This window comes from Podarcis liolepis (genome assembly GCF_965112155.1).
Source record: "Podarcis liolepis genome assembly, chromosome: 5".
Classification (NCBI taxonomy): domain Eukaryota; kingdom Metazoa; phylum Chordata; class Lepidosauria; order Squamata; family Lacertidae; genus Podarcis; species Podarcis liolepis.
This window is the reverse complement of record NC_139556.1, coordinates 63741842-63755276: the sequence shown is the minus strand read 5'-3', so window position 1 is coordinate 63755276 and position 13435 is coordinate 63741842. Positions and strand designations below refer to the sequence as shown.

The 13435-nt window shown below is 42.6% G+C and overlaps 1 protein-coding gene across 7 annotated transcripts in view; it reads right to left on the bottom strand.

The window, feature by feature from the left end:
* Nucleotides 1-1130: 1130 nt before the first annotated feature.
* The window catches only part of NGEF (neuronal guanine nucleotide exchange factor), a 63392-nt gene continuing 51087 nt past the window's right edge, over nucleotides 1131-13435 (bottom strand). For 5 of the 7 annotated variants that reach the window (XM_083505651.1, XM_083505649.1, XM_083505650.1 and 2 more), the window contains 7 exons: nucleotides 12720-12794; nucleotides 10640-10729; nucleotides 9013-9176; nucleotides 7850-8005; nucleotides 4727-4806; nucleotides 3843-3947; nucleotides 1131-3369 (listed from right to left, as the gene is read on the bottom strand). In XM_083505651.1, the coding sequence (XP_083361777.1) occupies nucleotides 3197-3369; nucleotides 3843-3947; nucleotides 4727-4806; nucleotides 7850-8005; nucleotides 9013-9176; nucleotides 10640-10729; nucleotides 12720-12794 (843 nt within the window). In that variant the 3' untranslated portion in view covers nucleotides 1131-3196. Of the gene's footprint in view, nucleotides 3370-3842; nucleotides 3948-4726; nucleotides 6649-6993; nucleotides 8006-9012; nucleotides 9177-10639; nucleotides 10730-12719; nucleotides 12795-13435 lie in introns of all 7 variants that reach the window. The other 2 variants (XR_014526793.1, XR_014526794.1) reach the window with 1 other exon arrangement.

Below are 13435 nucleotides of genomic sequence, written 5' to 3'. Positions count from 1 at the left end.
ACCTAATTCTGGTAACTGGAGGAAGTTAATTGGTACACTGTGTAACTCAGCACTCAAAATTACAGCAATCTGCTTTTGCGTTTCTCTGAGACGTTTTGTTAAATTAGCAGGATTGGTTAAGTCTGGTGAATGCCAGGAGCTTTTTGCTTTCCGTAACTCAGCTATCGGGTAACCTTAGCCTTGTACAGTTCAATATGCTACTCCTTGGCTGTGGGTGTTAAAAATTCATCTGTAAAAAAATCTCAATTTCTGGCAGTAGTGTAATGCTAGGGGCATGGCTGAACAGTGCAAGTGAAAGCTGTGCATGACTGAATGATCAGGAATGTTAGTTACTATCATTGCCTTACTGCTAAATGTTATGTATTTTATTGCATTTCTAGCCTACCACTTCTCCAAGGAGCGCAAGGTTTCACCACCGTCTCGTTTAATATCCATAACACCCCTGTGAGGTAGGTTAGGCTGAGAGGCAGTGACTGGTGAGCTTCATGGCAGAGTGGGGATTTGAACCCTGGTCTCCACCACACTGGATTGACTTTAAATTAAGTTAGTTGCATGTAAGTAAGAGCTGAAAGAGGTTCAAAAAGTGTTCCCAATAGAAATTTACAAGATACGTGTCCTTGGCTGCTTTGCCATTTTCTATCAGCTGCCTTTATCCATTGGGCAAATGGTGATTATATACCTGGGCCAAAAAGATGTGGGAAGACTGTTTTGTTACATTTTTTTGTGAACAAATCTAAATAGCACCTTTATTTCTCAGTTTATGTGCTTATACAAGTTGCCTTGAAGGCCTGATTTGGGATGAAAGGCAATCTTTTTAAAAAACACAGCAAAAGGTGAGCAGAATCAAAGGTTTTGCAGAAGGTCCTAGGTCCAGTCCCTGGCATTTTCAGCTGAAAGGCAGGTATGTAGGAGACCTTGAGGAGCTGTGACCAATCTGAGCAGATAGTACAAAGCTGGGTGGAGCAGCATGACTCAGTATAAAGACAGTATAAGAACAAGTGATTCATACATTCATAACCTTGTGAACTAGCTCGAAAAAGAAAAATGCAGTGTACACAAGCCCTTGTGCAAGGAGCCTCTTAACACAGAGCATTGGGGAGCGTTGCTATTAAATAAACACTCCTTATCCGTTATTATTTATGTAACACTTTTAATATGCAAAGTGCTTTACAATCTTTTAATTTCTCGATCTCTGTCTCATGGTTGACTCTATAATTGTCCTTAGTCAAATGTTCTCTATTGTGAATCTTCTCTCTCCCTTCCAAAGAAGCATCTTGTTGCCAGTTGTAACTCTTGCAGCAAAGGAGAAGATATTTCCTGGCTTTGTAAGCATTTATGTACACCAGCTTGAAAGTATTATACATAGAGTTCATGTGTACAGCTGAGGAGCAATGCCCAGCTGACATGCAACAGGCCTTCCTATTGCTTTAGTAAAACTTTTGCAGACAACATTTAGTACAAAAGCATGCCATCTTGTCCCTCAAGCCTGTTGTTGTTGCTGCCTAGTGGCCTCTGTTCCTCTTTGAATGAGCATTTGGTCCATAATCAGTTTAATCCACTTGTATTGACAAGGATGCATTTCATTCAAAACTCTCTGAACTGGACAGAAATATTATTTGAAATACTGTTATCAGAGTCCGTATATACACCAGGGTAATTACACAGAAATTTGCTGGCCCTAGCTGAGTTCTTTAGCTCTCCAGATTTAGCATGGCTATAGAATGTCATGCATGCCTTGAGCTGATTCTCCACTCCTTGGGGTTTTTTTTGTCTCTCTCCCACCCCCACCCCCATGAAAAATTCCTTAGTATGTGCAACAGAACTGAGTAGTGAATACTATGGGATACTGTCAGTGCATTTGTTCAGGGCCTAAGTCTGTACTATCCACTCAGCCACCCTCAATATTTAGACATAGTTTACGATACCTACCATTGGCTCTCTCAAATAACTTTGTTGTAAAACTTAAATGCAGTCAGATGGGAATCCTATATGCACTTACCTGGGAGTAAGGCTCATTGAACTCAACAGGTCTTACTCCTGAAATGACATCTATAGGATTGCATTGCTAGTAATTATTATAGTTTGCACTTAGGATATGGGTCCAGGTGGTGAATTGCACGGCTATGAGAAACAGTGAATTTCCAGTCCTTTCCTATTTTAGGTCAGGCATGGAGAACCTCATGCTTAGGTGTGGGTGTGTGGAATACCTCTTTACCCTTGGGACTTTCACCAGCTACGGCCCCCTTGACTGCTTTTGCCTGACTTGAAATGTTCAACTGCGATAATTCCTCTTCCTTGCCTAGATGGAGAGCAACATGTGTAGGGGATCTCTGACCTCTATAAAGTTGGAATGTAGGTTCATCCCAGCTTTTGCTCTGCCCACTTTTGTCTATAGCCATGTTCATCCCTCTTGTATGGCCCCCCTGGAAGTTGCTCATGAAGCAATACTGCCCTTGAGCTAGGAGAGGCCTCACACTCCTGTTTGAAACCATGCAGCTTCTCTATGTCAGTATTCTCCTCTGCAGTTTCCTACAGGGTAGCCCAAGAGTACAGTGTAAATAATTTTGTGGAATATTTTGTAGCACAGAAGACTATGCTCTGCCATAATTTTTTTTTACCTCTGTTAAAGAATCACCAATGCATTTAAAGTATCACCAATGTGTTTATTTATAAGGGATACCTGTTGATGTGCCTGTGTGGGTACTCTCCAAACTCAGTACCTACAGAGAAACTTCCTGAGTGTAGAAGTGTGTATAGCGATACTGTGCACACTTTCAAAGGTGGTGCGCTCCTGTGCGCCTGGATTGCACACTGGAAAATCAAATGTGCCACTTGATGGAATATTAAAGAATCAGGCTGCTAACCTCTTGGGCCTTCTTGTACTTTTTTCCTTCCAGTTGATCAGCATTCACTGTTTCCTTACCATGCAGAGTTAAGAGATTTACACTCTTTGCAATACAATAGGAAATTACATTTTACAGCTCCTAGTTCTGTACAGGCACATGGCAGCCTCACCTCTTTTCAAGTTTGTCTTCAGAGATATTATCCATGGTGCATCAAGTATGCAAAGAAGTTCATTAGCTTGGAGAAGAGAGGACTTGCTTGACAAAAAATGATATTTGTGCCACCTTCCGTTGTCTCAGCATCTGACATTCATTGTTTCTGAAATACAACTGCCCAGAACTGTGTGCAGTGATCATTGTCTATTCCTGCTGCCCATCTTCCTCCGCTGACTATCATCTGTCTTGTGTACCCGGAAGCACTCCTTTAAGTTTTGAGATCGAATCTTGGGGTTCATAATCTCTTCACCCATGGAGCTGGGGAACCAACCTCTCTCTTGATCATGCAAACGCTCCCCAAATATCCAACCTAGATTTTTTTGGAAAAGGATGGTTGTGGGTGGAGAAAACATAATAGTGGCAGCTCAGTAAAGGAGCGATGAGTTAATGCAAGCAAGGTTCAAAACTGGTACAAGAAAGGAAGTTATACAACAATCATATCAGAATATATTAAGGGAAGCTGGTTACATAATATTTTCCGTGTGAAGCAGATGTTGCAAATTGCAACAGCTTATAAGAATTCTGCTTCACTGGGACCGCAATGCTTTGGCAATCCGAGTGAAAAAGAGAGTACGAAAAATAAAAAAATAAAAATGCATTGGCCCTCATTCATTTCCTGACAACCCAATTAACAGGTCATATACCACCATCTGAGGAGCACTGGAACATACTGTACAATCAGTCCTTAATGCTGCAAGATATTTACTTCCTACACAGTTCCCCTGTTATGATTTTGTTGTGCATTTGTGCCTGCATTAAAACCCAAATATGGACACTTCTTACCATCATCTGTCTTTTCCAGGATGTTAAGTACATCAGCCAGTTCCAGCGACAGCTCATCTGGCTGCTGAGCCACATAAGGATGGACACACTGTACTTGAGGGCAATCTGCAAGTGGAAAAGGGAAATTACTAGTTTGCAGGACCCTTTATGAATACTATAAGGGAGAAATGGGAGGGTGTCTGCTACTAAAGTAAGAGTGTGTGTGTGTGTGTGTGTGTGTGTGCACGCGCCCAACTGCTATAGCATATAGTGATCAGGCCTTTTGCCTCTCTGGTCAAGGGCTTAGAATAGCAAACGTCTGTAGCATAACCTTGATAATTTCTGTTGCCTGTAGCTACAAAGGAACCACCTTAGAGAAAAAATGGTAAGCTAGTTAGGCTGTGTCATCTCAGCAAATAATTCAACCAACAGGCCAGTGAGCGCAATGGCTGATCTTGAGGACTGTTACATCCTCAGTCAGAGGTTTTGAGAAATGCATAGAATCTCATACAAGAGGGGAAGGGATCTCAGATTAGCTTCTTGCATTTGGGTGTAACATGGAATGGTACTGATGGGGGACTGAGATGACTGGGCAGCAGACAAATATGGAACAGTGATGTTGATGTAAAATTCTGCACACAAGAAAAGGGGGTGTGATCTCTTACTGAACCTTTCCGTAAAGGGATATGAAGCTGACTTCTCGGCTTCACAAAAATTTGCTTCAGGGCACACAATTTAAAAATGAAGCTTAGAATGGAATTTTGTTCTGTAATTAGGACCTGATCTGCCTTTGCATCCTAGAACTGACATTGCTAGAACCTAACCAAGAGCAGTGATGTGCTCTTAGAATCCATCTGGATGACAACTTTCTATCATTCCCTCCTTCCCCCCCTTGCCCTCCTTACCCATGAGCCTGGATGTAAAGGAAACAAACTTGGTTCGCCGATTCGGAGCCAGCAAGATCATCCAGCGCTTCATTTCACTTCTGCATTGGGAATAAAACAGGAGAGAGAGCGGCAATCAGTGTTTTCCATGTAATTTGGAAAGGGTCCGTGGAATCTGACTTGCCACATAGGAGTCCATAAGTGACTTGCAAAAATTTACAAACATAAAGCACAAATAAATCCACTTTCTGCATTCTGTGCCATTCCTGCATTTCTGTCTTACTGCCCCTGCCCCTACTTTAATGGTAAAATCCATGTGTTCTCTCTCCCTTTCCTGTCAGCGAAGTCAATTAAGTGTCACTCATTCACGCATCCTGACTCATGTGCTCCCACACTGGTTAGAAAGTCATGCACAAGCTAAGACAATAAGGAGTTCAAGGCAAATCCATGAACTCTACTGAAAGAGCTCAGCCATGTTTCAGATTCCCTTGACAGAAGACTCATTCCTCTATCCCATTTTTCACCTTCGTTTTTCATGTATTATTTTCTATAAATACCTGGAACAGTCATTCCCTTTCTTAGGGTTAAAGTGAATATGATATGGGAGATCTGGGATGCTTGTGTCCCTGAGAAGAACATGGGCCCGCGAAGAAAGAGCCCAGTTTAACCCCCTCTTTGTCTCCCTTTTTGCAGTTTAAAGAACGATAGGTTTGGGGTCTCTGGCTAGTCTCAGTAACTGTAGGGTTTCCTGAGCCAAATTCCCTTTCCAGTAATAGCTTTGTGGACAAAAGTGAAAAGGAATATGTTCTCCATGTTCTTTTGGAGTCACGAAATTTGAGCTAAAGGGGTGAAGCCATCTGTAGCAATCACACAGGGTCCCTGGACGTTTCACTGTCTATTGATCCCTGTGCTACCACTTTATTTCTCGCTGCCACCACCCAGGCCCTACCTGGTACAATACTGAGTCCAGTCAGGGTTAAATTGGAACATAAACTTATGTTTATTTATTGCAGTTTAACAAGCATGTGGTTTCATAAACGGTATCGGTCAATTACATTCATGGGGTGCCTATCCATACCTATAACTTCCGCTACCTGCTCTCACTCACTAAACCACCTCTCAGATTTTTACTTGTCTTCCTAGCCCCTAATTGTTCCTGACCCAGCTACACTAACTCAACCTACCCACAGACTCTATCCTAATTCACTCCCACTCCAGCCAACCACCCAACTCCCAACGAACTCCTCCCTTCACCCCTCCCAGAGCTGGTTTTATAGTCCCTCTGACTCCACCCCCTGGGTTCTGATTGGGTAACCTGTTTTAACTATTTCACCTCCAGCACTCTCATATATTAACGTCACACCACCTTCCTTGTTCATTCTCTGAGTTAAAGAGAAGCTTTAGGGTCAAAAAATTGGGGGGGGGGGAGAGCATGCAGCAACTTCTTCAGTCTACTGGAATCGTAGGTTGGACAGCTTTTGCTGCTGCTTCTCTGCTCAAGCCAGGCACTTCCGGGTTTAAGCAGAGGAGCAGCTGAGGTTGTGGTTGTCTGTCGCTTACTCCAGGGAACCAGGAAGGGAGCGAGGGACAAGGTTTTTACAACCAAAGGAAGAAATATTTTCTCCTATTTCCCATGTCCTCCATCTGCAACAGTTTGTCGGTAATGCATGTTAACTGAATAAATTCTCTGCTCAAATGGGTGTTGGACTAGAAAGAACACTTCAAGTGCCAACTTTTCTTAATCTATCGTTAGCAACATGCTTAATTTGGAGCAGAAACAGTGCTTCCCGCACTGCTAGGTGTGAAATTTTGCAAAGAAGCGCTGGAAAGAAATACAAAGTTTTGCATCATGCAGGATTTGGGGTAACAGTATGAAGGATGAACCCATTTGAATATGCCATCTGCACACTGGGAGGATGGATATTATTATTATTTACCGTATTCTTCGCCCCATAGGACGCACTTTCCCCCCTCCAAAAATGAAGGGGAAATGTGTGTGCATCCTATGGGGCAGATGCAGGCTTTCGCTGAAGCCTGGAAAGCGAGAGGGGTCGGTGCGCTCTCCAGGCTTCGCGCAGATCTCCGCAAGCCGTGGGAGCCCATGCCGGGCTCCCACGGCTTGCGGAGAGTTGCCTGTTCTGGGGGCTGGGGTCGGGGGAAGCTCGGGCTTCCCCCGCCCCAGCCCCGTGCCTGGGGGGGAAAAATAATTTTCCCCCTTTTATTTCCCCCCCAAAAAACTAGGTGCGCCTTATGGGACGGTGCGTCCTATAGGGCGAAGAATATGGTACATACCGTCCATCAAAAGATCTCAGGGCAGTTAACAAGATAGTTACTACCATCTGTTTCTAAGCTTCTGTACCTTCCAAAATGATATATTTTATGTACGTAACATTTATTGTGCTTAGCACATAGGCAGTTACAGTTTATATTCCTATAGGATTACTTGAAAACGTACTGCAGTATTTCCTGTGGTCCATGCATTTCATAATCTATAAATAGTCATTCATACAGGACAAAATGAGGACAGAGGTGAGGGAAGGCAGAATTTGAATGCAGTTTTGGAGCAGATTTCTATGGTCAACATACCTGGGGTGATATTTTTGCCATTAGTTCAATTGGCCAGAATTCAGTCTTTGGGTGTTTCAATATATTCTCTCCCTTGGGTGTTTTCTCCACCACTGGAGTGTGTGTGGAGGCGTGAATATTTTGTTCACGGCTACAGTATGAGTTCATAGGACAAACAAGAAGCCTCCTTTGACATCAGCCTGCCTTTCCCTCTTTGTCTGCAGTAGGGAGGGCAAATTCATTCTAGTTCTGTGGGAGGGACTGGAGACTGCATTTCCTGTACACAAGCAGACTATATGACAGAATCACCAGTGCTGGGAAACAAATTACCCTAAAGCGTTGCAGAAGACAGAGCTACGCAGGATGTTGACAAGGGGCAAGTGAACTCACTATCAACACTGTCACTTAGAAGACAGTCCCCATCAAACATGATGCCTATTGAACAATGTCTGTGCCTGCTTATAAAGATAGGCAAAGTCATCCCAAGAGCAATAATAGTTCAGAATCTATTGTAAGAAAGTGCTATGGGATCATGCGCAAAATCTACAATTTTTCCAGATATTGCCTCGTTATGCTTACTGTGATGATGCCTTTAGCATGTAGCTGACTTCGCGGTCATCTGCATTTTCCAGCAGTCTCAGGATGAAGACATTCGCCAAGCTCTGTCCTTGGTCTTCCAGCTCCTCCACCCGCAGAAGTCCTCGTGGAGCAGAGTCAAACACTTGATATTTGTCACTGAGAGAGAAAAGAAAGGTGTCAGAAACACTAGTTATAGCCTAGGCTGGGGTATAAGCAGGGCCTAAAAGATGGGGCAGAGAAATAGGTGACTACATTTCTCATAGGCAAAATACTCTTTCTAAATAATTTATGGCTTAGTGTCGAAGGAGTAAACTACGCCTGAAACTGTTATCTGGGATAACAAAATCTTGCTAAGCATGCTCGGGAAGAGATTATTTGCATCTGAAAAAGGACAGCAGAGAAAGGAGGAGTTAATTCTTCTTGAGTCATATACTTCCTTCTGAAACTTTCCCCAAGCCAGCTGTTTAACCCCCTGCCAGTGTTCCATAGTCCTTTTTTTTTACAAACATGAAGTGATTAGAAAGGGGAAAGTTAGGCACACACTTCCCTCACGACCGTCCTCTGATGCAAGTTTTCTCTTCTCAAGGACAGAATGCACCGTATCTTTATTCTAGAGATGAGGAACATGTGATCTCCAGATGTTGTTGGACATCAACCCTGACCAGTGTCCCTGCTGGCCGAGACCAACAGCCTTTGCAGAGTCACAAGCTCTTGACCCCTGCTTTAGTCCTTGCCTAACAATTTGAAGGGGGGATGGGATGCAAAGGTAAAGAATTGTCTATTTTAAAAACCCAGAACAACAGAATAAACATCCGCCTTTGCTTACCCGTATTTTTCGCTCTATAACACGCACCCGACCATAACACACACGTAGTTTTTAGAGGAGGAAAATCCGTAGGCATGCCACCCGTAGGCATTCCCTCCATAACACTCACAGACATTTCCCCTTACTTTTTAGGAGGAAAAAAGTGAGTGTTATGGTGCAAAAAATATGGTAATTCTTTACTATGAGCGCTGAAAATTCGTCTACAGCTGCTTGGGCAGCACATCAATAGATTAAATTAACAATCAGAAACTATCTCTGGCAGGATTGAGACCGATCCAACTGAGGCTGAATAAACATAGTACAGCTCAAATTCTGTTCCTCTCTGTTTCAAACTCACCTAGAAATTTGTCTGCAGAGCACTAGCAAATCATTGAAGAGGAACAAGTAGACTTCTCTGAAGAGCTTCTTTGTGCGGAGGGTACGTGATGTTTTGGGGCCATTCATTTGCTGCAGTTCTCCCTGCTTTAGCAGCCAACGGGAGTGAGAGATGATGGGCACAGACTAACAAAGGAAATAAAATAATAATCAGGAGCACTGCAACATAGCATCTTATGGCAATCCCTCTGAATTCACTGCAAAGGAAAGCTTTAAAAATAGACTATTCAGAAGCTATGGATCCAGGTAGAACCTAATAAGAACCTGCCCATCGACTCATCATTCTCACAGCAGCCAAACAGATGCTAGTGGGGAAACCACAAACACAAGAGCACTATCCTCTCCTGGGGTTTCCAGCAACTGTCAATGTTCTCTTAAAATTAATTTGTGTCTGTCAACTGGGGGGGAAATGTAAAATGTTGATCAGCAGTATTTAACATCCCTTTAAGATACCAAAATATGAGAAAGCGGTTTTTGTCAAAGTCTGGAGAAGTGGCTTTATTGCAGAGGACTTCGTTCACATATAAAGAGAAGAATACGACTTCGTTCCTATTTAGCAGTATCTATCAGGCAAGGTACTGGAAGAGAAGATTCAACTAAAAAGATATGAATCAAAGTACATGAAACACTATTAGACCCAGTATGACCTGAAGGGAAAGACAGAGATGTGACCCAGAACTTACTACAAATCATCTGTGCATAGCCAAAATTAGTTTAGCAGAATTTCAAAAAAGCTGTCACTCCTTGGCTTAAAATCTGTTTAAAGAGGATCTGTGAATAGCCGAGATTGCAAAAATTACAATTTTTATCGGGCTCAGGGAGTAATGCCAATTAGATAGTTTTGTGGATGGTGTTTGTTCAACACAGCAATGAGAAGTTTAACGACAGCAGCCAACTGCATGTTGTCTTTTCTTTATTGTAAAAGTTATAACTTTTTGGCATGCTCATATTCTCCCCCCCCCTTTTTCTCCCATTAACCTGTGAAATACTTAATAAAAGTAACATTAAAAGTTGGCTCTCTGAAGATGTATATAATGGGAACAAAATACATGGTCGTTGCAGATCAAAGGAAATTAAATTACCCATTGAAAACTTTGAAGTCTCATTCTAAGCAAAAGGACAGTAATGACAAGTGGGATATGTTTTGGCATATCTTGCCTCAAGAGTCTCTTTAGGTTAATTTAAACAAAATTCACACCACACAGCTGGCCTGCAGCACTCGTAAGAAAATTATACAAATAAAAAACAGATAAAGGAGCTGGAGGAGAGCTCCACAGAGCTGTATTAGTCAGCACTGAGTTAGAAATAATACAAGTGACTGGGAATGGCTCAGCACGCATCATCACTGCACACATTCTGCATGATCCAGTCAGTGGAGCAGGAAACATGGGAAGCCAGGCAACTTGGTAAAGCAGCCAGGCAGACTGAACCCTGACTTGCATTAAAAAAGGGCACCAAAGCTAGGACTGACTAAATTAGATCAGTGATTGTTTAATATAATCATTAGGGGCAACCGTTTTGCTAAAAATTCATCATTGCCCTGTAACATTTATCTGTTCCTCTCCTTAAGACTTAGCCTACATTTTTACCTTGATCTTAAATTCTAGCATTTTCTGGATGCTGATCATCTGTTCTGTACGGCTCATCTTCCTAACACCTTCGTTGCATGCCTTCACCACCTAGAAGAGACCAAGAAGTGAGAGTATATCAGAAACATGATTCCTTGTCTCAGGGTTGAAAATTGGAACCCCAATGAGAACAGACTGAATGAGGTGGAAGTAGAAAAGTATGTTTAACTTCATTAGAAGTGGTTCTGTAAATAAAAGTGCAATGTCGACAAGATTTTAATAATAAACTTGCTCACGTCAAAGTAAGTGTCACTGAAGAGGCATTAGCTCAACCTCATGTGAAGGAAATCAAAGCATTGTTCACCCCAGTAAGATAAGGGGGGACATGCACCCAGGGATGAAGGGGAATAGGTTCCAACTCTATTATTACTTAATAAGTAATTATTATTAATTACTATTAATAAGATAGTAAGCAAGAATCACCTGAGTTGAGGCTTGCTAATGCTTACTTTGGTTCCTGGTTAGAAAGAGGAAGGGCTATAGCTCAGTGGATTTCATAGTTTTATACAGTCAAGACATTTCTGATTTAATATAAACCCTAGAGAAGCTTTCAAATTCTACTATAGTCCTAATGGTGGAACCAAGCCAAAATGGAATGGAACTCAGGTTTACTAGACTGGTCAGTTCTATCACAAATTCAGAAGCTTTCAGCAATGCAGCAGGTTGTGTTTCACATTCCTCGAGGTATTTGTGCTATCAACTGCTGATGACATCATCACATTTTGGCAGCCTCACAGCAGGACTGGGGGAGGGGCAGGGGCCCTAATTTAGCTCACAATATAGTTTTCCCTAAACCATGTCCATCTGCCCCACCCCTGGCATAATTTGTGACATCAGATGGAAGGAAGGTAAAGGCGTTGCCTTCACTTTGAAGTGCTTTTCTGAGTGGCTTCCCACCCCAGCTTGCTGCACCATTGAAGACTCAGGAACAATTCTACTAGGCTCATGTCTGAAACTGGGGCCTATGTAATTCAGCAGGCAGGTAGAGATAGAAAATGAGGGTCCACTAAAAGTTGGCTCGAGAGGAATCAGGATCCACTTGATCCCAATGACACTGGACTGGGGTTATGATCTGGCCCACTTCATGGAGGGGAACATGTGTTTACCATCTTTGTGTGTTGCCTCTCTAATTGCACTTGTGAGTATACCAAGTATAGTAAACATTTGTGTGGCCCATTCCAGATTATTTCCATGGGATTGATCATATGAGTTTGGTCTAGGTGCATTGGCTGCATGAAGATCTTCTGTCTCCATGTGAACATGCAGGGACAATGGAGGTTGGGTGGCTTCTTTGTGTGGGCTGATGCAATCCCCTGCATGTGGTAAGACTGGTTCAGACATGTTAAAAGTATACTGTACTTGGCCTAACCACAAAATATGTAACTAGACAGGCAGCACACATGATAAGAAGCCTCGTAGAAATGGAGTTCAAAAGGAGCTGAAGCACTAATAAAAAGGTATATTATGGCACACGTGATTTTGGGTCAGAAAAATAAGTTTGTACTCTTGGATAAAGTCTGACCTATTAACAGTCTGCTTCAGGTGGCAGCTAATTAAATCACTGCTCTCTGTGGAATCTATCACCTTCAAGTGTCTGACTACAGCTTTTGCACTCTGAAATCTGAGGCAACTCTTCCTTGGATATTATTTCTTCCAGATATGTCCTCATATACCAGATGCATATGATTAAGCATTGAATTCAAAGTCATCCTATTAACATCCTATTAACACAAGGACTAATGCCTGCAAAGTGGGACTACCTCTCCCTCTCCTTTCCCTACATGTCCCACCCCCAAATCCACTCTGGAGGGTAGGGGGATTCTTCAAAACACATTGGGGGGGGGGACGACAGAGGTGCCAACTTAAATAAAATACCGGGAGGCAGGTAAACCCCACCCTGCATAATCAATCACATGACACGGCACACACACACCATTTGAATGGCAATGGCCAGCAACTTTGGGAGGGGCACAGAGGCAGAGAAGAAGTCCCATTTGCTCCGAAAAATCCTAAATATTCTGACAAGGAAGATGAGACTTACTGTTTCCAGTTCCTTGTGAGCCTCAAGGGCAGTGATTTCACGTTCAGACTTTTCCTCCACTTTCTTCAGGATATTCTGTACAAGATGAAGGAAGGTTGTTATTATACATTTCCATAAGAGAGTTTTTCAGTCAACAGAATCCTCAAATGATTAAGACTTAGGATACTTTTAACAGGTCTGACTATCATTCACCTTTACATATATATTTTTTGTTTCAAATTCCAGCTCAGAAAGCTATCAAAATGTTGTTGTTTTACTCCACTGTTACTGAGTGGATTGGGCTGCCAATGGTATGTTATTGGATGTTGCTAAACAGGCTCTACTTGAACACATGTTGAAAAATGTAGAGAGGAGACAAAATCTTCTTCCTTTTGACAATTACATTATGGGCATAAAAGGATAAATTTTCTTTATAAAAGCTAGCCAGGAAGGGCTGGGCAATGGGCTTCATGGGGTGGTGAATGCTTCCCTCTGTGAGGGAGCCTTCCCAGACCCGCTGAAAGAGGTGGTTATCAAACTGCTTCTTAAAAAACCATCTTTAGATGCGGCCAATATGGCCAACTATTGCCCAGTCTCAAATCTTCCATTCTTGGGCAAGGTGACTGAGCGAGTGGTTGCTGAACAACTTCAGGCACGCCTGGAAGAAGCGGACCATTTGGATCCCTTCTAATCGAGATTCAGGCCTCATCATGGGACAGAAACTGCCTTGGTCGCAC